Source organism: Neofelis nebulosa, chromosome 4 (assembly GCF_028018385.1).
Source record: "Neofelis nebulosa isolate mNeoNeb1 chromosome 4, mNeoNeb1.pri, whole genome shotgun sequence".
Lineage (NCBI taxonomy): Eukaryota > Metazoa > Chordata > Mammalia > Carnivora > Felidae > Neofelis > Neofelis nebulosa.
In genome coordinates this window covers 153,035,257-153,060,608 of record NC_080785.1, presented here as the reverse complement: position 1 = coordinate 153,060,608, position 25,352 = coordinate 153,035,257, and the positions used below count along the sequence as shown (strand labels likewise).

At 39.1% G+C, this 25,352-nt stretch overlaps 1 protein-coding gene across 4 annotated transcripts in view; it reads right to left on the bottom strand.

Annotated features, from left to right (window-relative positions):
* Positions 1-25,352, bottom strand: part of SMARCC1 (SWI/SNF related, matrix associated, actin dependent regulator of chromatin subfamily c member 1) — a 174,552-nt gene that overhangs the window by 61,670 nt on the left and 87,530 nt on the right. For all 4 annotated transcript variants that reach the window (XM_058727132.1, XM_058727133.1, XM_058727131.1 and 1 more), the window contains exons 19-21: positions 23,168-23,227; positions 14,867-15,125; positions 13,986-14,147 (exon numbers count right to left, since the gene is read on the bottom strand). In XM_058727132.1, coding sequence (XP_058583115.1) covers positions 13,986-14,147; positions 14,867-15,125; positions 23,168-23,227 — 481 coding nt within the window. The remainder of the gene's footprint in view (positions 1-13,985; positions 14,148-14,866; positions 15,126-23,167; positions 23,228-25,352) is intronic.

Sequence of the window (25,352 nt, the reverse complement as noted above, 5' to 3'; positions counted from 1 at the left end):
TATCTTGTTTTAAGCCACTAACTTTATGGTAATTTATTATGCAGCAATGGATAACTATACACCTACTGAACTTCTGAATGAACCTCAACCAAAGATGAGAGGTAAATTAGCTGGCATCCATGACAGCAGTATCTTCAGACACTAGGAACAGGAAATAGTACTGCCAGTCTGGTTCCACTCTATCCCTTGCCCTGTCTCCCACAGATGCAGCAGTGATACCACAACTGGCTCCGGTCCTCCGCCTCCACGTTTGCTCTGTGCCCCCAAACATGCTTTAGCTTGAGGGGTATGTGTTGCTCTCATCCTTAGAGAGCTGAGCTTCTGTCTCCTCCCATCACCAAGCCAGAATGCTGTCCTTCATGGGCACCATATCTTTTTCCTAGCTTCTGCAATCAAGTGCTTCCTGCTCTAGTGAGGATAATACTGCCAGCAAAACCAGAATGAGGAGATCTAGAAACCATCTCCTAAAGAGTTGAAAGAACTGGGAAAGTTAGTGTGGAGGACAGAACAAAATGCTTGCAAAAGTAATAAATAACGATGATTTGGTGGGAACTCTTCTATTTCCTGCACGTCATCTGTAAATTGTCAGCAGGTAATTTCTAAAATAGACTGAATCCGGGGCGCCTGGGTGGCTCAGTCGGTTGAGCGTCTGACCGGCTCAGGTCACGATCTTGCAGTTCGTGAGTTCGAGCCCCACGTCGGGCTCTGTGCTGACAGCTCGGAGCCTGGAGCCTGCTTCAGATTCTGTGTCTCCCTGTCTCTGTCCCTTTCCCGCTCATGCTCTGTCTCTCTCTGTCTCTCAAAAATGAATAAACGTTAAAAAAAAAAATTAAAATAGACTGAATCCTGTTATTTCTCTTCCCTGGGGACTTTTCAACTTCCATGAGGTAAAAGCCCTTCAAAATCACCCCCCTGCCCCCATACATCTATACAGCTGCACCTGGTCACAGTACCTGCTCCCCACAGACTTCTTGGCATTATTTCCAGAATATGCCACACGTGTTCATCCTTTTTTTTCCTTTTTCATTATTGTTTAAAAGGTTACCTCCTCTGTGAAGCCTTCCCTAACTGACCCAATCAGAACTTGTGTTTCTTCCACATGCGCCTCTTTCTATAACTGTATTCGTTTCTTTCCTTCCTTCTTACGTACCTTACCCACCTACTTACAATGTCTCCCCACCCTAACGGAATATCCTTCAAGGACAAGTGTTTAATTCAGTGATTCATAAAGTGTGGGCCAGGTACCAAACCCCCTCCCCTGGTCATGGAAATGTCCCCAAGGTCAAAACTATTTTTATAACAACACAAAGATTGTCATTTCCCTTTTCACTTTCATCTCCCGCAAATGTGGAGTGTGGCTTCCCAGAGGCTGCATGACACATGATGATGTCAGCTACAGCAGACGTGCACCTGTGTATTGTTCTGGTTTAAAAGTTTCTGTTTTAACTTCTGATACAGTAAATATCAACAGATAGAATTCAAATAAATTAACACATTTTGGGTTCCTCATTATTTGTAAAGAATATAAAGAAGTCCTGAGACCCAAAGAGCTTGAGAACTGCTAGTCCTATAGATTTTGTCTTCTCAGGGAAGAACAAAATAAGGCCCATGGTGGGAACTCACTCAACCCTTCTGGAATCTGATCGTGTCATTCTCTGCATTAAAGTTCAAGCATTCCATAGAGCTGCCAATATACAGTCCAAGCTTGCATCAGCCTGTCACTCTCTGTGACTTTGCTCCAATCTAGCTGCGCATCTGATCTCTCCATGTCCTTATTTGAACTCTGGGTTGAGGCTAACCTGGTTTACACGTCCCACCCTCTGTACAACCTTCTGTTACCATCTTTGTGCCTTTGCTCACATTGTCCTACAGAACCGAATACTTGCTCCAATATGGCTCAGTGACCTCCTAAATCTCTTTTTCAGCGTTCAGCTCAAATCCCTTCTTTGTAAAGTCTTCCCCAGTCTAAACTTACATGTCTCTTTGTGCTAACTCTCACGGCACCTCCCAAGTCCAGTCCCCCTTGAACAATTAATACTATGTATGCTTCATTACATCCCCAATCCTCCCAACACAGAATGATTTTTTCCACGTATGTGTAGCTCATCACAAAAAAACAGTCCCAATTAATAGAGGATCTACTTATGTCTTATATAGTAGCCCACAGCAAGAGATCTCTAACAAGTAACCAAAAAGCCTAACTTGATAAAGTCCCCAAAAAGCATTACATAATTGTACTACATAATGGAAGCCAATTTCTCCCTAAAAATATGTATCCTACCATTTAGTAAATATGGGTCATTAGACAAATCACTTAAATTCTAGCCAGTATGAGCTAGTCCCTAGATGTTAAGTGTCCAATTATGAGCTCCTCAGAAGTTTGACTCTATCCTTCACTGCCTCTTGAAATAGGTCTGAAAGAGCCCTTCAAATAGAACCTTGACAGAGAGAAGAGAGAAGCCACTCCACATGATGGAAGTCTGATGATCAAATACTGTTCTACTGTTTTCTTAGGTTCACTAGCCTCGCATGTTTCACACATGGTGTTTTAGAAGTGCCTGATTTGTAAAATGGTATGAAGTCCTCACAGTGAGAAGAATGAGGCTATTTATAAGCGATGAATAGTATCTCAGGCAAGAACTGTAACAGTCACTTCTGGGCTTTCAGTTCCGAGAAAGTGACCCTTTCAATATTATCACTTTCAAGATGTTCTTCTTAATCTCCTGATGGGTTAGAGACTAGTTTTTATCCTTCGTGAAAACTAGAAGTGATTAATTGGGTTCCTCCACACAGAACTGTGACAAATGGCTCAAGATGCATTCTTTGGAGTCCTGTACTCCACAGGATGTCAAGGAACTTGGTGGACAATCCACTCAGTGACATAAAAGAATCTTCTCTGAATATTCTATTTGTGACTCAATATCCCTAGAGCATACATAGTCAACTGTAAGGAATAAACATCATTTAACATAATCTTTCAAATTTCTCTAAGCCAGGATTAAGATACATAAATCAATTCACAGTAGCAAAAAATTAAATAAAGAAAACCAATACCTGAGATCATGAAATGGGAAGTTACCAAGGTTAAGTCTTTGACAGACCCTTGAACATGCATGTAAATTCCAACTCCCTGGGGAAGGACTGGCAACCAAAAAAGGGACTAAGATGCACTGCACTACGACAATCATACAGGAAAACGTCCTTATTCCTAGGAGATGATGCATGCTGAGTGATCTAGAGTGCAAAGAATCATGGTATCTATAACTTACTTTGAAATAGTTCACCAAAAACAATAAAATAAAAATCATTTAGACTGCTGGATAGATAAATATGGCAAAGTTGAACCTAACTAGTAGGCACATGAAATATCACTGTGCTACAATCACTATTTCAGTATTGTTTGGCTACCAGTAAACATGTTATTAGAAAGGCTATTCTGTTTAGACCCCATGTTAATTAAAGAAAAATCTAATAAATGTGTTTAATAAAAGTTTTCTTAGGGGGCAACTGGGTGGCTCAGTTGATTAAATGTCCAACTCTTGATTTTAGCTCAGGTCATGATCTCACGGAGACTGAACCCCAAGTCAAGTCTCGAGTTGAGCTCTGTGCTGATGGCTCGAGCCTGCTTGGGATTCTCATTCTCATTCTCTCTCTCTCTCTCTGTCCCTCTCTCTCTCTCTCTCTCTCTCACACACACACACACAAAGATAAATAAACTTAAAAAAAAAAAAAAAAGTTTTTGTGGTGCCTGGGTGGCTTACTCAGCTGAGCATCCGATTCTTGATCTCGGCTCAGGTCATGATCTTGCAGTTCAGTGGGTTAGAACCCCGAATCGGGCTCTGCACTGATGGCACAGACTCTGCTTGAAATTCTGTCTCTCCTCTCTGTCCCTCCACCACTTGTGCACGCACACACTCTCTCTTAAAATAAGTAAACTTTAATAAAAGTTAGGGGTGCCTGGGTGGCTCACTCGGTTGAACAACCAACTTCAGCTCAGGTCATGATCTCACAGTTCATGAATTCAAGCCCCATGTCGGGCTCTGCACTGACAGCTCAGAGCTTGGAGCCTGCTTCAGATTCTGTGTCTCCCTCTCTCTCTCTCAAAAATAAAGAAACATTAAATAAAAAATTAAATAGAGTAAAAAAAAAATCTTTGATTTTCAAATATATTACATAAGTTATTTGGAAAATAAATCAACTTAACAACTCCTAGATGTGTGGTATTCTCAGCCTAACAGAATGAGTTTTAAAAATACAGGTCAGACTCATGCTCTTCTGCTCGAACCTCCTCCCCCCATTGGCTCCACCCTACCTAGAGTAAAAACTAAAATGTTACAGTGGTCCACGAGGCCCTCATCATTTCCCATGACCACCTCCTCAGTGCAATCCAGCTACTTGTCCATGATACCCCCTTGCTATTCCTCAACTATGCCAGGCAGCTCCCATCTCCTATCTGTACACTGATTGCTCCCAATGCCTAGAGCACTCTGACCTTCCTTTGCCTCATTTACAGCTTCGTCCAAATGTCACTTTCTTGATAACATATTCCCTGACCTTTACTTGAAAATCGCAATTCCACACACTTCACAATTTATCTTCCTACCCTGCTTTAATTTGTACCATATCACTTATCAACCAACAAACTGCTTCTACATATTTGTATTTAATTTACACAATCTATATTTTTATATACCATATATTTCATCTTCCACCTTGAAAAGATACAATCCTGGGGCACCTGAGTGGCTCAGTCAGTTAAGCCTCTGACTCTTTTTCGGCTCAGATCATGATCTTGAGGTTTGTGAGACAGAGCCCTGTAGCACAAGGAGTCTACTTGGGATTTGCTCTCTCTGCCCCCCCCCTCCCCGCATGCGCACTCTCTAAATAAATGAATAAACAAACAAACAAACAAACAATTCTTGCAGTTGCAGGTGGGGATTTTGGTCTGCTTTGGTCAACAGTACCCTAGCATCTAATACACAATGAAACAACACAATAACATAACACATTTACAGTCTTATTTATCCCTATGAGTTTAAAAAAAAAAAAAGTCTAGCTTAAGACGGACCTCCCATTCAAGAATGCTTATGCGGTATAAGCTCATACACTGAATCACTCTGATGAAATTTTGCCGTGGGTTTCTTAGCACTTGATCTTGTAGAGATGAATCTTCCAGCTGCTCTTCCTGGTACATGTGCCTGTCTCCTTATACAGCTCCTATAGGTTTATAAGAGGGTCTGGGTCTTTCCCCATTATATTTCTCATAGGATGTAAGGCAGGACAGTATGATGGAGCTATCAAGTCTTTAATGATCCTTGTTCAATGAATGAAAAATGCACAGATGCACCACATATGCTACTTCTGGCAGCATGCTACAATAAAAAGAGGGTGAGCTTTAGGATCAGAGATTTAGGTTCAAAATGTAGCTCCGATTCTCACAAGTCTACGTAACCTGCCAAAAACTTTCTTGGTTTTACAATAAAAACAATACCGCTTCCTCCAAAGAGTTATCCAGAAAAGAAACTCAAAGAATTAATCAGAAAATTCCTATATAATGTGTCACGGATATAGATACTCAGAAAGAAATGATGATTTTCAGCACCTTCTGAAAAATGTTTAAGAATTCTTCTTTTTTTTTTTTTTTTTTATCTTAACTTCCTTTACCTTCCCCTATAACCCAGGGCAAATAAAACCTGATAATAATTTTAGGTAAATGCAAGAGGTCTCAAATATCAGTATTATTTTTCTATTCCTAGAATGCTCTCTGACCAAACAAAAACAAAAGACCACACAAATTTAGAGACGTCAGAAGATACTGGTGAATGACTAGAGTGAGAGGACAGACAAGCCCCTCCTGATAAGCGAGCACTCGTTTCTTAAATGAAAATAAGAGGTGTTTCAGACCTTCATCTATTTTTACTTTCATTTTACCAAACGCCCCCCCAATACAAACTCTCAATGAAGTTAGATAGGTTAATGGGAGAAATCCAAGAGTTGTCCTGTATTTCATAAGAAAACTTATTTTTTCCTGTATTATCATTTACCATTGTTAATATATACAAGTTAACACATGGGGAACATAGTAAAATAAATATCACAATAAACAGTATGTGAACCTCCCACTCAAGTACATCATCTTGATAAGAAAAATCCTACACCATTCTATTTCAAATCAGCGTGCTATGTGATAAGGTGCTATTCTGTTATACCAAGTGTCAGTTTAAATGTAAATCTGAGGGGTGTCTGGGTGGCTCAGTCAGGTAAGTGTCCTGACTCTTGATCCTGGCTCAGGTCATGATATCATGGTTCACGAGATCAAGGCCCTGCATCGGGCTCTGTGCTGACAGCGCAGAAGCTTCCTGGGATTCTCTCCCTCTGCCCCTTCCCTGCTTGTGCTCTCTCTCCTTCTCAAAATATGAATGAATGAATGAATGAATGAATGAATAAATAAATAAATAAATAAATATTTATGTAAAATTGATATAGGTAAAGCTTGGTATAATTCCTTCTGGAAACATGCTTGTAATCCAAAGCATTTGTGTATCAAAGCGAATTTCAAGAACCACTGGCTCATACAGAGAAAGACAGATACCATATGGTTTCACTCTTATGTGGATCCTGAGAAACTTAACAGAAACCCATGGGGGAGGGGAAGGGGAAAAAAAAGAGGTTAGAGTGGCAGAGAGCCAAAGGATAAGAGACTCTTAAAAACTGAGAACAAACTGAGGGTTGATGGGGGTGGGAGGAAGGGGAGGGTGGGCTGGGCGATGGGTATTGAGGAGGGCACCTTTTGGGATGAGCACTGGGTGTTGTATGGAAACCAATTTGACAATAAACTTCATATATTGGAAAAAAAAAAAAAAAGAACCACTGGCTCAATTGTGATTGTGTGATGTTCGGTGTCACGTACTACTCATATTGCAAGATATCACTCATTTATCAAGTTACAATTTATTAGAAATGTTTGCTCGTGTTGTGGAACACTCGCAGAATAAGTTACTTGCAATCCAAGGTTTTACTGTACTTTCTTTCCTCTATCTCCCCATTTGAAATGTGAATGAGAAGGAAAGGAGGTACACTGTTAACTTCACATAATTTTGTTGAGCCAAGTCCACAGCAAGAACCATTTGTTATCTCCTAATTTATTTTATTAGTCACAGCCCAATATAAATCACATTAACTATCATAAGTCAGTGTTAAGTTATAGAATTCTATTTACAACACATCCCGAAACATTCATGTTACGCTGGTATTTCCTTTATGCCTTACTAAATGGTAAAAGGACTCAAATTCTGTTGCTGCAACTAGTTAAGTATCCACTGCAAATCAGAGAAGTTATCTGATAGGCTATTTCCAGACACTATGAATGAATTTTACTTTTCATGCCATTCAAAGAATCATCCCCTGTCGCCTCCAGTGCTACCTGCAGCAGTCTGATCCAAGCTTTGCACACTGTGAAAAGCATACATTCACTACTGGGTCAGACTGAGGTTACTAGATTTTGTTTTTGTCCTCTTAAATCCTGCTACACTAGAAATAGCTAAGTTTGCAATCTGTTTTTTAACCACTAATTCTCTAGGGTATCACCTACCAAAATTTTAAAAACAGATTTACATGTAAAAACATGTCCCTCATTTTGCATAGTACAGAAACTCCTTTGAATCAAATTAAGAAGGCTGTGCCAATCCTTTTCAATTCCATGACCACAGGGAACCAAAAGACCCTACAAATGAACCCAAACCACAAAAAAGTCGAGGAAAGTGACACATTTCCCAGGCATTCAATAGGCTCAGGCTTCCCCTGCCTGAGCTGGGCACTGCCTGCTGGTGCAGAATCAATAAAAAGCAACAGAGATGTGGCTTGGCTTGCTGATTTGGGTATCTATCTAAGACAAAAATAAGTGAGCTTTCAAAACTAAGAAATAGTGTACATACTCTGCTAAGAACAGGTCAATAATTTGCACTTAGGGTTAGAGTGAGAGGTTTTTGATAAATCCGGAAATCTGTTCCCAGACGTTATCTACAAAATGTGACAGCAAGACTGACGCTTTTAAGAAAGCAGAGGGAACAACAGCGGAAGGACCTATGCAAACCCACAGAGACCATAAAATTTTAAGTTTGAAGAGACCTCACTGATGTCTACTCAAACCACCCAGAACAGAGCACCAGGAGGCAAATGTATCATCTGTGGAGTACTGCCCAGCAATTTTAATTCGTACTTCACATTACGTTTATTCTGTAAGAATGTAAGAGACAAAGGGGCGCCTGGGTGGCGCAGTCGGTTAAGCGTCCGACTTCAGCCAGGTCACGATCTCGTGGTCCGTGAGTTCGAGCCCCGCATCAGGCTCTGGGCCGATGGCTCAGAGCCTGGAGCCTGCTTCGGAATCTGTGTCTCCCTCTCTCTCTGCCCCTCCCCCGTTCATGCTCTGTCTCTCTCTGTCCCAAAAATAAATAAAAAACGTTGAAAAAAAAAAAATTAAAAAAAAAAAAAAAAAGAATGTAAGAGACAAAAAAAAAAAGTGACTGTAGCTGAAGTCTAAGTGTATAAATTGTATGTGACTGAGACAGAGATGGAATCAGGCAAGGTGACAGCAATAAACGTTTAGCTTGAGTTATTCATCAGAAATTGTTTCAGAATGGGGGTGCCTGGGTAGCTCAGTTGGGTAAGCATCCAACTCTAGATTTCAGCTCAAGTCATGATCTTATGGTGAGTGAGAGAGACCAAGCCCCATGTCAGGCTCTAAGCTGACAGCATGGAGCCTTCTTGGGATCCTCCCTCTCTCTCTGCCCCTCCCTTGCTCATGTTCTTTCTCTCAAAATAAATAAATAAACCTTAAAACAAAAAAAGAAACTGTTTTGTAATGAATGAAAAGAAAAATATTAATGCACAATGTAAGAAATGTTGGGAATCGGGTGCCTGGGTGGCTCAGTTGGTTAAGAAACATTGGGAATCAACTACTGATAATTCTATATAAAATATCTTACTTGGTGTGAAAATTAGCCTCTGTTAACATACAGGAACACTGCCATTTGAGAAGCCAGGTACTGTTAAGAAGCTACTTTACTAAAATTTTACTGCTCTCATGATAAGTTAAATAAAAATAGATGAGTAAAGTCCTTAATAGCAAAAATGTCATCTGTCCAATATCACAGACTGGCATAGCTATAGCAATATGTTATAGAGAGTACTTAATCATCATTTTCATATCACAGATGAGAGAACTCAGAGCTAATGAAGGTAAATAGCTTTTGAAAGTCCTATTATGCCTCTACAGGGCAGAACCAAAGGTACAATCAAAGTCTGCAAAATCCTAAAATCTAACAGACAATATGCTGTCTATAAGAGACCTATCTTAGGTCCAAAGACACAAATAGACTGAAAAGTAAATTAATGGAAAAAGGTATTTCATACAAACACAGTAACCCAAACAGAGGTGGAATGGTATGTTAGTATCCGCTAAAAGAGACTTTTAGGCAAAAAAGATTACAAGAGAAAAAGGGGTTATATAATGATAAAAGGGCCGATCCACCAAAAAGATAGAACAATGATAATATATGCAACTAACAACAGAGCCTTAAAATAATATGAAGCAAAACCAGACAGAACTGAAGAAACATAGTTCAATAACTGTTGGAAATTTCAAGACATCATTTTCAATAAAGTAAAGACCAACCAGAAAAATGATAGACAACTTGAACAACACTATAAACCAGCCACACCAAACACACACAGAAAATGCCATTCAACAAGAGCATAATGCAAAAGGAATATTTTCTAGGACAATGTATTAGGCAACAAAAGTCTCAGTGAATTTTAGAAGATAGAAACCACACAAATTATCTTCTCTGAATACAATGGAATAAAATTAGAAATCAGTAACAGAAGGAAATCTAAAAACTTCACTAATTGGTATATATTAAACCACTCATTCTTAAAACAACCCACAAGTCAAAGAAGAAACCAAAAGGGAAGTTATAAAACACTTTGAGAAAAATGAACACGAAAATGAAATATGTCTAAATTTATGGATTGCAGTAAAAAGGAGTGCTGAGAGGGATATTAACATGGAAGTCAACATTAATAAATTTCTCAAATCAATATCCTATCCTCCAACGTAAGGAAGTATTAGAAGAGCAAACTTAAGCAAAAAGAAGCAGAAGGAAGAATGAAGATTACAGTGGAGATAAATGAGAATAGAAAAACAATAGAAAGAATCACTGAAATCAAAAGTTGGTTCTTTAAAAGATAAAATTGACAAGTCTTTAGATTGATGAAGGAAAAACAAAAACAAAAACCAAGAGTGGACCAAAGTACTAAAATCAGGAATGAAAATATGGATATTACTACCAAACTTACAAAAATAAAAAGGAATGTAAAAAGACATGGTGGGGAAAAAAAAAAAGCTTTACTGCCATATAATTCATGATCAACCCATTAAAAGAGTACAATTCAACGAATTTTAGTATATTCCTACATACGTGCAACCATTACCACAGTAAATTTTAAAATCTTTGCATCACCTCAAACAGAAACCCTATACCTTTTAGCTATCATCCTCCTTTGCGCCTCTTCCTCCTAGTCCTAAGCAACCATTAATGTACTTTCTGTCTCTACAAATCTGCCTGTTTATATTTCATATAATTAGAATTAAATAATATATTTTCTCCTCACTGTTTTTTTTTTTTTCAATGTTTATTTACTTTTGAGAGACAGAGAGAGACAGAGCATGAGCAGGGGAGGGGAAGAGAGAGAGGGAGACAGAGAATCCAAAGCAGGCTCCAGTCCCCAAGCCGTCAGCACAGAGCCTGACGCAGGGCTCGAACTCATGAACAGTGAGATTATGACCTGAGCAGAAGTCGGACACTCAACGGACTAAGCCACCCAGGCATCCTTCCTCTGTTTTTCTTTCTACATACCATGTTTTCAAGGATGATCTGTGATGTCACATATGTCAATACTCCATTCCATTTTATGGCTGAATAATATTCCATTTTAATACCACATTTTGTTTACCCATTCATCAGCTGATGGACATTTGCATTGTTTTCACTTTTGGTTGTTATGATTTGTGTTTGTGTGTGTGTGTGTGTGTGTGTGTGTTTATGTGTGTGGCCAATAGGTGAGACAATGTATATGAAATGGACAAATTTCTAGAAAGGCACAAACTATAAAAACTGACTCAAAAAGAAATAGAAAACCTAAACAGACTTGCAACAAGTACATAGATTGGAATCAGTTCTTAGAAAACCAAACCATTGGGGCGCCTGGGTGGCGCAGTCGGTTAAGCGTCCGACTTCAGCCAGGTCACGATCTCGCGGTCCGTGAGTTCGAGCCCCGCGTCAGGCTCTGGGCTGATGGCTCGGAGCCTGGAGCCTGTTTCCGATTCTGTGTCTCCCTCTCTCTCTGCCCCTCCCCCGTTCATGCTCTGTCTCTCTCTGTCCCAAAAATAAATAAAAAACGTTGAAAAAAAAAAAAAAATTTAGAAAACCAAACCAAACCAAACAACAACAAAAATAACCCATGGGACGCCTGGCTCAGTCAGTTAAGCATCCAACTTCAGCTCAGGTCATGATCTCATGGGTCATGAGTTCGAGCCCCTCACTGTGTGAGCTGGAGCCCTGCTCTGGGCTCCACACTCTCTCCCACTTCTCTCTGCACCTCGTGGGAGTCTCTCTCTCTCTCTCTCTCTCTCTCTCTCTCTCTCTCTCTCTCTCTCTCTCTCATGAATGAATAAATAAATAAATAGAAATGTGAATACAGTTTAAAAAAAAATCAGGACTTGATGGTTTCCCATGTGAATTCCAGAAAACACTTAAAAGAAGAATGAACATCCATAATTCTCCTATTCTTCAAAAAAAAATAAAATAAAATAAAATACAGAACAATTCCTGACTCATTCTTGGAAGCCAGTATTACCTTGACATCAAACCAGATAAAGATACCACAAAAAATGAAAAGCAATAAACAAATGTCCCTTATGAATACAGGTGCAAAAATCCTCAACAAAATACTAGAAGCAAACTAAATCCAATGGAATATTATAACTCCCATAATCAAGTGGGATTTATCCCAGAAACCCAAAAGTGGCTCAACAGGCAGGAATCAATTAATACAACATATATAAAGAATAAGGTAAAAATACCACATGGCCATCTCAACTGATACAGAAAAAGCAATTGGCAAATTCCAACACATTTTCTGGATAAAAACATTCAACAAATTATAGAGAGAATTTTCCAAATTTGATAAAAGGAATCTAGGAAAAGCCAACAACTAATACCATACTTAATAACAAAATGCATTCCTCCCAAGATCAGGAAAATAATCTCATTTACAATAGCATTCAAAAGAATAAAATACACAGGAATAAATGTAACTAAAGGAAATATAAAACGTGTCAAGAACATACAACTAAAAACTTCAAAACAATGCTTAAAGGAGACTTAATTAAAGGGAAAGGCATCCTGTATTCATTGAGACTTCATACTGTTAAGATGGCAACACTCCACAAATTGAATGCAAATGAAAACCACAAGATACCACTTCACATCCACTTGTGGTTTATTTTTTAAAAGGGTGGGGGAGGGGGAAACAAGTGTTGGTGAGGATGTGGAGAAGTTGGAACATTCATACATTGCTGGTGAAAACCTAAAATTGTACAACCACTATGCAAAACAGTTGAGTTGTTTCTCAAAAAGCTAAACATAGAACTACCAATTCCATTCCTACCAAAAATCGAACAAACTATGTTCACAAAACAGTAGTCGCCGCTCATAGCAGCATTATTCAAAATAGTGAAAAGGTGACAACAGTACACATACACATGAACTCATAAATGGATAAGTAAAATATGGAATATCCACTGAGAGAATATTATTCAGCACAGACAGGAATGAAGTGCTGATTTTACACTACAACATGGATGAACCTGAAAACCTTATGCTAAGTGAAAGAAGTCAGACTCAAAAGCCGACATAATGTATGCTTCCATTTACAGGAAACAATACAGAATAGGCAAATCCATAGAGACAGAAAGCAAATTAGTGGTTCCCAGGGCTCATGAGAGAAACAAATGGGAAATGACTGCTTAATTGGTATGGGATTGTCTTTTGGGGTGATCAAAGTGTTCTGGAATTAGATACTGGTGACAGATACACAACACTGTGAACGTACCAGAAGCCACTGAATTCTATACTTTTAAAGGATTAAAATGGGAGGATTTTATGTTATGTGAATTTTACCTCAATTAAAAAGTAATGAAAAACAACAATGAACTTAAACCTACCCAGCAACTTATAAATTGAAATAATCACAAAAGTCCTTTCAGTATTCTTATGTCTGTATGCTCAAAAACTAGATCTAAAAACAGTTATCATGAGGGGAGCCTGGGTGGCTCAGTTGGTTAAGTGTCTGACTTTGGCCCAGGTCATGACCTCACAGTTCTGAGCTTGAACCCCATGTCAGGCTTTGCGCCGACAGCTCAGAGCCTGGAGCCCGTTTCAGATTCTGTGTGTCTCTCCCTCTCTCTGCCCCTCCCTGGCTCATGCTCTCTCTCCTTCAAAAATAAATAAACAATAAACAAACAAACAAACAAATAAAAATAAAAACAGGTATCACGAGGTGCCTGGCTGGCTGAGTCAGTCGGTGAAGTATGTGACTCTTGATCTCGGAATTGTGAGTTTGAGCCCCATGCTGGGTATAAAGATTATTTAAACAAACCAACCAGCCAACAAACAAATAAATCTTAAAAACTGGCATCAAATACTTCACGGCTGTGATGTTATTAACAGTTCTGAAACAGCCTTTAAATTCTATCTACCATAATAGAAAATGATAGGAGAAAAAAATCAAATGTTAATCTTAAGGACAAACTGATACTGATCATTGTTCTTGCTTTTAAGCACAAACAAACCCAATTATTTTAGCAAGCTGAGAGGAAAATACAGCATCTACTACCCTTGCCCGTGGGGACAGCTGTGACTCACCAAGCTTCTCTGGCTCATCAGGTCCGGTGCCTGCAATGCAACTGCTCTCCAGGCCATACGTGGGGTCCACTTTCCCAGAGGCTCGAGCTGCTTCTTGTACTTTCTTGACGTGAGCTTCAACCAATTCCAGTGGTACCTCCTCTCGGACCCGAGAAAACTCCTCTGTTCAAGAATCAAAATGCAAGCGTGACCTAGTGTGCAAATATTTGCTTTAACATAGACCACTATGGACTCTGACACATTAGTGTCTTACAAGCACTGACCTTTCTGGGTGCTCAGGCTTATCTATTCCAGCAAAACAAGAATGCCAAATGAGGTAGTCACATACGCTGATGAAATTCTAAGATTATACATTTTAACTTATGTGTCGCAGTATCCTGCTGTGTAAGTAACAAAGATCTCTAAATTTCCGTCTGTAACAATCAAAATTTCTGCCCAAACTTAACCTAACTCTGCAAGCTAGATTGACAGTAAAGAAAATAGCAAGGATTAAATGACTAGAAAGCTGAAAAAGAGTTTATAGTGTGACAAAGTTCTAATTGTAATAAAATCCAACAACGTTAAATGGTTCCTTTTGCTGGTTATGTCAAAGTCCAAATGAATCATAAAATATACGACAAAAAACTGTTTTGCCCCTCCAATTCTTAATAAATGCTCTTAATTTTAAAACTATGAATTTTAAGTGCTTTAGTTAAAAATGTTGTAATACTCTTTAATACGGTAGCTTAAAGAGGTAATGTCTGACTTTCTGCTAACTGAAATAAACATAGCAGCTGATAACCTGCCATTCAGAGACAACACATATATAAAGGCAAGTACTAGGCTATTATCTGAAACTACTGTGCTACTGTGCTATCAACACGGTTCAGGAAAGTCCATACCCAAAGCTGCTTTTGCTGCAGCAGATGCCACACGAGGGTCCACCACGGATGCCAAAAAAGCAACAGTGCTCATGACTGGGTTTCCTGACTGACTGAAAGGGACAGGCTGGTAAGCTAGGGGCCCCAGGGAGGCATCTGAATTCTCAAGGTACGGGTCCTCAATAGGAAGCCTCAGAAAGTGGAGGATGCATTCATCCTGAGTACGACTTCCGACATGCTCTGACACTTTGTTCCAATCATCCTTGTACATCTCCAGGGCCTACAACAGAAAAATCCAGGTGCTTTAGTATCAGGTAACAAGGAACTAATACGTAACAATATCAAAAGCCTATGACTGTTCTTAAAAACAGTTCGGGGTTTAAAAAAATAATAATGAAAATGATTATACTTGACGTAAGAAAATAGGTAGATTTAATTGCTTTTCTAATTACATTAAGTCTCAGGCAAGAAAAATAAAAAACACATATATAAAAGGAAGAAAAAGTGTCTTTCACGAATACACACATGACTGTTTACATAGAAAATCCTAGTAAGTCCACAGAAAAATACTAAAACTATAAAGTTTAGCAAGGTCAGAGGATAGACAGGTAACAAAAACTCAATTATATTTCTCTATGTATAAGCAATGAAAAGTTTTCAATAGGAAAAAAGTCTTTAAGATAGTACAAAACCGAAATAACTAGGAACAAATGTAATAAAGAATATGTAAGAACAACATGCTTGAAAAAAATAAAACACGCTGAGAGAAATTAAAGACCTAAATAAATCAAGAGATATATACTGTATTCATCCATTAGAAGACCCAATACTATTAAGATGTCAACTCTCTCCAAACAGAATAGCAGGTTCAACACAATCCCATTCAAACTCCCAAGTCTTTATTGTTAGAAATTAAGAAACTGAGGCTAAAATTTATGAAGTATATAAATTTCCAATTTAAAAATTTATTCTTCAGAGAAAAATGCTGAAAAACCCTCCAAAAGAGTAAAAGGAGTCTCTAAGGGGGAGAGGGACAGAAGGTTGTAAAGAGAATCAGAAATACGTGGTACGAAGAAAGTCGAGGAATTAACTGGGTAAGAACCTATTCAGTAGCTAACCAAAGCTGCTGTTCTCACAGGATTCACAACCAGGGGCAATTCTGCCTCCTTGGGGACATTTGGCAATGTGACATTTTGGGTTGACACAACTGAGGAGGTGCTACTGGCATCTAGTGGGTAGAAACCATGGATGATGTTAAACATTCTCTTTAATGCACGTAAGAAGAGCCACCACAACAAAAAACTATCTGGCCCAAATGTTCATTGTGGGAGGCTGAAAAATCCTGTTCTAGAGCTTGATTTGCTGAGCTACACTGTGAGCTGAGCTTGTGATGACGATGGTTCTCTCCATGTTTACCTAAGTGAATTCCTAACCCAGGGCTCCAACTGCTGACCCAGGCTTGCCTTGCCTTCTTTGCTGCAGTGGACTCCTCAAAACCCACAGCAGAGAATGATCTTATTTCTTAAATCCCTTGAAAAAACAAGGCTAATTCTGGGTTTCCTCTGGATAGCCAGTGGCCTCAGGTAGTTCTAGAAGGAATTAGAAAAAAGACCTAGAATGTAACAAAAAATAAAAATCAATTTCTCTCACTAAGGTCGTTGGGGCCAGAAATGTGTAACTTTAGGGACCACCTTATGTATCTGATTATGGGGAGATTTTCTTAGGATACTCTATCACAGACTTTTCAAAGAAATTTACTTAAAAAAAATTTCTTCCTTTATTTTTTTCCTCATGAAGAAAGTTCAGGCAGTTTTTTCCAGAATAAAACTAAGGAACCCTTTGACATGCAAAAATCAACAAAGAGCATTCCAAAAAGCCTAAGGCTGAGAAACGAGTGAAGTTCCGAGCTTGGGCACTAATGGCAGCATTACATAACAGGGAATCAAAGACATGTTTTCAAACAGAACGTGGTGACAGACTAGCTGGGAAAGAGGAGGAAGGCTGATATATTAGCAGACATTTTACAGGAGTATAAAACACCTTCATTCTTCCTGCTATGAGCTGGCTCCTTACCTGCATTCTCAGAATCACCCATCTCTCTCTATCCTTAAATTCATCTTTCTTCCCATTGCCAGAGTGAACTATGTTTCACACATGACACTGTCTCTCTCCTGCCTAAAATTATTTCCTTGCTCGTTATTATCTTACTGAATGAAGTCCACATAGGATCGGGACTCTGCCTACTTCTTCCACTCTACTCACTACTCTTTCATGTTCTAGGAATATCCAGAAATAGTCTTCCTAGTCATTGTGCCTGTGGACACTTTGCTCTGTACCCAAAATATCATATACTGGAGCCAACAATACAGCTGTCCCATTCCCAGGAAGCCATGCACTGAGTCTCATCCACCCACCCTGACACACAGCCATCCCTATGTACTTGTCTTGTGTTCTGGGTACGGCTCCAATCGTGAAGCTGAAGACACTGCACTCATTTTTTTGTTTTAACCTGTTTCCGTTGAATCCCTTACCTGCAAAGACTATGGCCTAGCCATCTCAGTCTACAGAGTCTGCTGCGGTGCCTTAAACACAGTAACAAATAAAATCTGCTGAACGTGACCACAGGGAACTGGACTAGACCAGGAAAGGAATTTGTGTTTCCCATGGCTCCAAATGTAAAAAAACAAAACAAAAAAACCCCACACAAAACCTGTAAAAAAGGGCTCTTCCTCAAGACAATATTTTTTTAATTGGAAGACATACTCATCTAAAATGTAATTCAAAATTACACAGAAAAAACAACTCCTTGGGTAGCATATCAAGGAAAGGTGTATCAGGGACATGCACACTATGAGCAAATCTTTGATGCTGTTTACAGAGTATCTTCCAATGCTACTGCTTCTGTAACTAACCAGTATAAAAAATGTGGGGAACTCTTTCAGTGATAAACGTTAATAACCTTAATGGATTTTATCTGCAGGTACAAGATTTCATGTCCACTAATCATCTAAGGGAAAATAAACACAAGGCATGAGAAAACAAAGCAGGCAGGAGAAAGACTGAAGTTAACAAGGGAGGAACCAATAAGCTCCCAGACTCAGGTCTTGTCAATTTCAAGCCCAGGGACAATTATAATGACCAGGAAGACAACTGTTACAAGCTGAGGACTTAATATTGTAAAAGCCTCTTTAAAAAACCCCCTTAATCACTATGAAATAGAATGCTGACGTTTCTTCTTCCATTCTGGCACCCTGAATCTGTCAATGCAATGTCAAACTGCTCAGAAGACTGAGTTATCAGCCTTTTGCGACTTAAACTGGTGACACATTTTCAGGTGAAATCCCTGGAATTCCTCACACATCTTACAAATGAAATCTACTCAAATAAGTCTCCATCACCTTGATCTTACGCAATGTATTTTTTCAAAAAGCTAACAGAAAGCCTTATGTAGCCTTCATGTCTACCAATTCATTCAAGGTCTTTTCAAATTCCATTTATTCATCCAATGTGTAGATTCTATTTTGGTTATTTGCAAAGCTGAAACTATGCCTCCAATATATGTAATAAGACATTGTACTAAACAAAATCACAGATAATAATCTGCAGCATTCCACAGAAGAACTGTGTGTGTTTTGATGAGAGACCATATCAAATAAGGTGTTTTTAAAATAAAAGCAGGTGGTCTCAGAAATAATCTAAAATAGTTGGGGTGCTGCCTGTGTGATATACTTGTCTAATAAAATGATATGATTGGGGGGGAAACAATAAACCTTAATGCATCTTCCAGATTTATCTATTTATTAGAAAAAATTGACTGGTTTTGGTCATTTGGTTATAAATCCTTTAAAAAATTTTCATCTGGCTTCATATTCTTAAGCTATTAATTATCAATAAATAAACTACAGAAATAGAAGATGTTAGTGGTAAGCAATGCTGCTGGGGCGCCTCTGTGTAAGCAGAGACAACACCTGTTGATTCAACTGCATGTTTAAAAGAAAAACCAACCACTCTACAGGTTCCACCTGCAGGAGGGAAAAAAAATGCACTATTGTGTAAGGATACTGTGGTTTTCTTGAATATGTTCAGGAGAAACAGCAGCTCAGCCATTCTGTTCTCACTCTATTTACTATTCACTATTCTTAAACGTAGAAGAGGAGAAAATTCTGAGTGTCAGTGTATAGAAAGAAAAAGAACTGATAAGAACGATACTCCAATTGGTGCTGTACAACTAATTACTCCCTAAAGCCCAAAGCAACATGAAAGTATATTCCCCGCAAGTACTAAAAACTTTAAACACATTAAGTAAACGTCCAGGGCAAATATGACTAGACAAAACAGTCCTGAAATAAGTAAAAAGTGGTTCAGAAAAGAAGCTCTCTGCATATTACCGATAACAAATGAGTAGATGAGAGTACATCAAAATAGTGGTAAAAACTTGGGGCGCCTGGGTGGCTCAGTCTGTTAAGCATCCAACTCTCGGTTTCGGTTCAGGTCATGGTCTTGCAGTTTGTGAGTTTCAGCCCTGCATTGTGCTCTGTGCTGATAGTTTGGAGCCTGCTTGGGATTCTCTCTCTTCCCCCTCACCGTTCGTTCTCTTTCTCTTTCTCTCTCTCAAAAATGAATAATTTTGTTTTAAAGTGTGGTAAAAACTCAAAAAGAAGAAATCTTTTTGAATTTTAATCCAGAGATATTGAGAAGACAGAATAAGGAAAAGGAGAAGACGGATGTAAAAAAGAAAAAGAAATAATACACCACTAAAACTTCTTAAACCAAATACGACTGTTGGAAAAACTCAAAAAACAAAATTAAAAGCAATACAGAAACATGAACCATCACAAGTCCCGCTTTGGGCAAAACACAAGCCCTGGGTGAGTCCTGCTTCTCTCTGTCTCTGTCTCCCTCCCTCTCTCTCTGCCCCTTGTGGGATATTCTCATTCCCTCTCTCTCTCTCTGCCCCTTGTGTACTTGCTCCTTCTCTCTCTCAAAAAGAAAGGAAGGAAGGAAGGAAGGAAGGAAGATGAGCTATCAGCAGGTCCAGTGTATCTCAGTGTGGCTCGGAGACCCATGGGGCACCATATTTTTCAGGGGGACCAAGAGATCAAAACCGTTTTCACAATAGCAACAGGACACTGCTGCTTTTTCACTATGATGACACATGCACGGTGGATGCTAAAGCAGTGGTGAGTGAACCACCTACCCTCAGCATGAATCAAGGCAGTGGCACCAGTCTTTTTTTTTTTTTTTTTTTAATGTTTAGTTTTGAGAGAGAAAGAGAGAGCTCGTGCGCGCAGGGGAGGGACAGAGAGAGGGAGAAACAGACACAGAATCCGAAGCAGGCTCCAGGCCCTGAGCTGTCAGCACAGAGCCCAGTGTGGGACTCGAACTCACAAACTGCGAGACTATGACCTGAACCGATGTTGCATGCTCAACTGACTGAGCCACCCAGGTGCCCCAAGAATATCTTAATAATCACCTTCTTCTTCACTGCCACACTCACAAAAATAATCCAACTTTACTGTAAAATTATTAATCTTACAAATTTAAACATCAAAGTTCACTTGTTTTTGATATTTGGTACTATGAAATGTGAGGTACACAAGAAGACTAAAAATCAACTATCCAAGCATGATGGCTATCTGAAGGAAAAGCACTGTGTGATCATTTGAGTTTCAAGCTCAACTAGTCATTTTCATTGAAGATCATTTTTTTAAAAAATTTTTTAATGTTTATTTTTGACAGAGAGAGAAAGAGAGACAGAGCATGAGTCGGGGAAGGGCAGAGAGAGAGGGAGACCCAGAATCTGAAACAGGCTCCAGGCTCCGAGCCGTCAACACAGAGCCCGACGCGGGGCGCGAACTCACAGACAGCGAGATCATGACCTGAGCCGAAGTCAGACACTCAACCGACTGAGCCACCCAGGCACCCCGAACATCATTTTTCCTAGCATGTAAATGCTAGCACACCATGGCTAACACACCATGGTCTGTAGGCACAGATATCTGGCAGACATTTTCTGATCAGCACGGGAGTTCTGATCTGCTCCATTTCTGACCTGGGCCAGTTCACCCTGCCTTAGGCATCATGGTGGTCCCTCGCTCTGGGAAGTCATCATACTGATGCCAAACTTAGTGCAGACACCCAGCTAGCATAGCACACTCCAGTCCTGAACCTAAGACTTAAGCAACCCTCCTGCCTCAGCCTTCTGGGCACCTGGGACTAACAGGCACTCACCACAACAGCCTGGCAAATGTTTTCTTAAAAGCAAACAGGATTGTCAAAAGTGTCACTTTGAAGAAAACAACTGAGTGCTTTTTGCCAATGATTAAGTGAAAATTAGAATTCTGAAAAATACATACCTGCCATGAAAGTCTCTCCTACAGGAGTATTTATAATTATCTGAAAAGGTCATTAAGATATTCTTTGTGTTTCCAAATACACGTCCAGATGATACTAAATAGTCCTAATGTATTTTAACTAAAACAACATATATGATGAAAAAAACAAATATGAAAATCCAGCTGTATTCTATTAAGTCAAACATTATAGATATGGCTAACGGGTGACACCACACTTTTTACTAACACACTTTTGTTTTTCAAAATCTATTTCTGATAAAAATTTTTCATAAAAACTTGCAATGGGTTTATTGTTATTTTTAAGTAAATTAGTTTCCTCAGTTTTAATTTACAATACAGAAAATACTGATTAACTCACAAAAATTCTTTGAAACCTCAATGTAATTTTTAAGAGTAGAAGTATATCCTGAGACCAAAACGTTTGAGAACTGCTGACCTAGTCTAGTCTTCTATTTGATGCTTCATTTCTGAATTACAAATGTTACACATGATATACAAGTTTGGATCAGATGAATACTCCACTGAAAATGAGCTCTCTTCCTCTGCAAGTTCTTTGCTCTAAATGTTATAAACAGAGCAAGCACTAGAAGTTACCAGCAGCAATCATACCTCCCTCCAGGTTGACCCCATTAATGAAACTAGAAAACTCGTTCTTTTCCCAGCACCACCTGCAATACTTGGTGACCACTGAGACCCATTTTGATTACTGAGATAGAAGGGAAGACTGACGAGGGGCTTCTGGTTAAGCTTTTCTTTCCAAGAAGAGCCCCAGAAGAGGCCCCAGAAGTGCCATTTCCAATTTTCTTACTGTTTTGAACAGGGATATGAAACCAGTGAATAAATCAGCCTTGCTGGGAGCAGAAGAGAACACACAGAGACAGAATGCAGACAGCTAAAGAAGGAAAACAAAAGAAGAAAGAAGCTAGGAACCTGAGGATGTACTTGAGTAGTAAAATGTATGTTGGAATTGCCAATCTAAAGATAGCCAGTTGAACAAAAAAAAAAAACAATGTCCTTTTTGGTTTAATCTTTGCTAGTTACATCCTGTTCTTTGTAGGCAAAAGCGTTCCTAAGAGATCTAACAGTACACTTCCTCATTTGGTCCTAATTTGGCTCTCACACGTACCTTCTACCCACAAATACTATGTAGTACCATGCAGTCTTCATTTTACCCAATCACTGTTCTGTAACTAAAGATAAATGGTCCTCTTCAAAAATGGTTGATAAATATGGAACCTAACATTCTCTTACTCTCCAGAGTAGAAATAATTGCTAAGAGTTACTTGTGTAAGTATTTTCAAGAATCTCCAAAGACATGAAGAATTCCAAAAAGTATTCAACAAGCTGAATGACATATCTTGAATTACCACTAGTTTACGACAGTGTTCTACTTTCAAGAACAAACAGTATTTTCAGTGGCAGGCATCTTCATCTACTTCTCTGGAATGCCTTCTGGGAAATATGGAGGTTGTACAAATGCACACCAGCACCAGAGAACTCATCTACAATGACCGAGGTGGGCTAAGTTACAAAAACAACAACTGGAATCTGAAGAAACATTCCACTTCAAAGCAACATCTGCTACTCAAGGTCAGCAAATTATTGTTACATGGGAATGAGGTGCCAGAAGTGCCAAATCTTCCAATTTTGGAGGAAAAGTTACAGATCTAGACTACTTTTGCAAAGCCGTAATAATTGTTCAATATTGGCAAAGATTTAAAATGAAACAACCCAACCTGGGCCAAAATAACACATATCCAGGTCTGATCTTCCCTACTGATAGCCAGCACATCACTTCTAGGTATGATATTTAAATAATGATGGACCAAGAAAATTCTCTTAAAACTCAATACATGGTTCAAAAAACTTCAGGATTAATTCCAAAGGTGTACTTCAAATGCGAGTCACAGAAACTAAGCACCCACCTCCTGTGTGGATAAAGGGGCTCCACTATTAATGTGCTTACCTCCAGGAGCAGAAGGGTCTCCTGTTCAGTCCATTCTCTTCCAGCACTAGCACCTTTACTCTAAAGAAACAAAACCAAAAATTAGACACTCACTCCTAAAGGCTGAGCATGGAGCTCAGCAGGAGTTCCTTCTAAGTTCAGGGGGCTGTTTTATGCACACACCAAGTAAGTCCCTAAGCAGTAGGTGGGGCACCTGACTGGCTCAGTCGGTACAGCATGCAACTCTTGATCTTGGGGTTAAGTTGGAGCCCCATACTGGGTGTAGAGATTACTTAAAAATAAAATCTTTGGAAAAAAAAAAAGTCCCTGAGCAACAGAAATAAAACACTTGAGGATCCTAAACTTCCAACAGAAAGGCAGACCTATTTCAAAGATTTCTTGTTTTCTATTAAGGACTCATAGACCATTTAGATATGTTGTTTCTATTATTTTGAAATTTGAAAATACTTTTCAAGCTACAAAGGCACAATATTTTAATGCATACCATGAACTGGTTGGATATCATAAACGTAACACAAATATTTGGTATAACTTGAACACAGTACTTTTTCTAAGATTCAAAGACAAATTGTACTACATATAAATTACTCTGGAAGATTCTTTTTTTTTTTTTTTAATATTTTCATGCTTATTCATTTATTAAAAAATTTTTTGTTAAATGTTTTTATTTATTTTTGAGACAAAGAGACAGAGCATGAACAGGGAAGGGGCAGAGAGAGAGGGAGACACAGAATTCAAAGCAGGCTCCAGGCTCTGAGCTGTCAGTACAGAGCCTGAGGCAGGGCTCCAACTCAGGGTCTGTGAGATCATGACCTGAGCTGAAGTTGGACGCTTAACCGACTGAGCCACCCAGGCGCCCCTGTTTATTTTTCAGAGAGAGAGAGAGACTGAGTAGGAGAAGGGCAGAGAGAGAGAATCCAAAGCAGGCTCCAGGCTCTGAGCTGTCAGCACAGAGCCCAACATGGGGCTCGAACTCCATCCAGGAGAGAATGATCTAAGCTCGACCAACTGAGCCACTCAGGCACCCCTTGAAAGATTCTTGATTCCAATTGCAACAACTTCATATTTTCAACATCTCCTGAATAAAATAATCACCAAGTAATTCCCTAAACTGCAAATCACTCTTTCCGTAAGAATCCCTTTAACTGGGGGTTGAGCCCTGGACTGTTGATTTTGGCTCAGGTCACAACCTCAAGGTTGTGGGATCAGGCTATGTGGGCTCCATGCTAAGGGTGGAGAGTGCTTGGGACTCTTTCTCCCCCTCTCTCTCTGCCCCTCCCCCTCTTCCCCCTCCAAAACAAACAAACATTTTTTAAAAAAGAATCCCTTTAACTGACAACTCACATGAGCATGGGGGGTATAAGAAAACCAACTTTGTGTTACCTAAAAACTAAGATTTATCAATTGATTCATACTTCTTGATTTGTACACCGTGCTCCCTTCAGAGACTGTCAGAAGACTGGATGTGTGGTATACCTGACATTATTCTTTACCTGCAAATGTTATTAACTCAGAATATACATTCTAACATATCCCTTCTCTGTAAACTCTATTTGGGTAGATTATAGTTTTAAAAATGAAGAGAAAATTTCTATAGTCTGTGATTTCCTTGTTTGTGACAATAAAGCCTCTCAATTTGTGGACTCAACCTTTCTGCATACTGTGTTACATATTGTGGGTAAAAGTTAAATTATGATTTGCTAGGTTTCCATGGTATTCAATACATATTCTGAAATTTTTGCAAAAAACTGTACTAAAAATAACTACTTTAACTAGAGAATAAAGAGGAATTGAAACATTGTGGAAATAAGCATGGTAGAATTAAGTCTTAAAGCAGGACTTTGTGAGATGGATAAAAAGGCATGTAGCTAGAACTCATAATACATTGCTCAGATTCCTTAAGGATTACTTTCTTTTTAATGACTTCTATTAAGTTTACTTATTTATTTTGAGAAAGAGAGGGAGAGAGCATGCAAGCGGAGGAAGGGCAAGAGAGGGACAGAGAGAATCCCAAGCAGACCCTGCACTGTCAGCACAGAGCCGAACGTGGGGCTCGAATTCACAAACCATGAGATCATGACCTAAGCCGAAATCAAGAGTCGGACCCTTAACTGACTGAGCCACCCAGGTGCCCCATAACCCTTAATGGTTACTTTAAGACAACGAGTTTCATCTTTTAATGAAC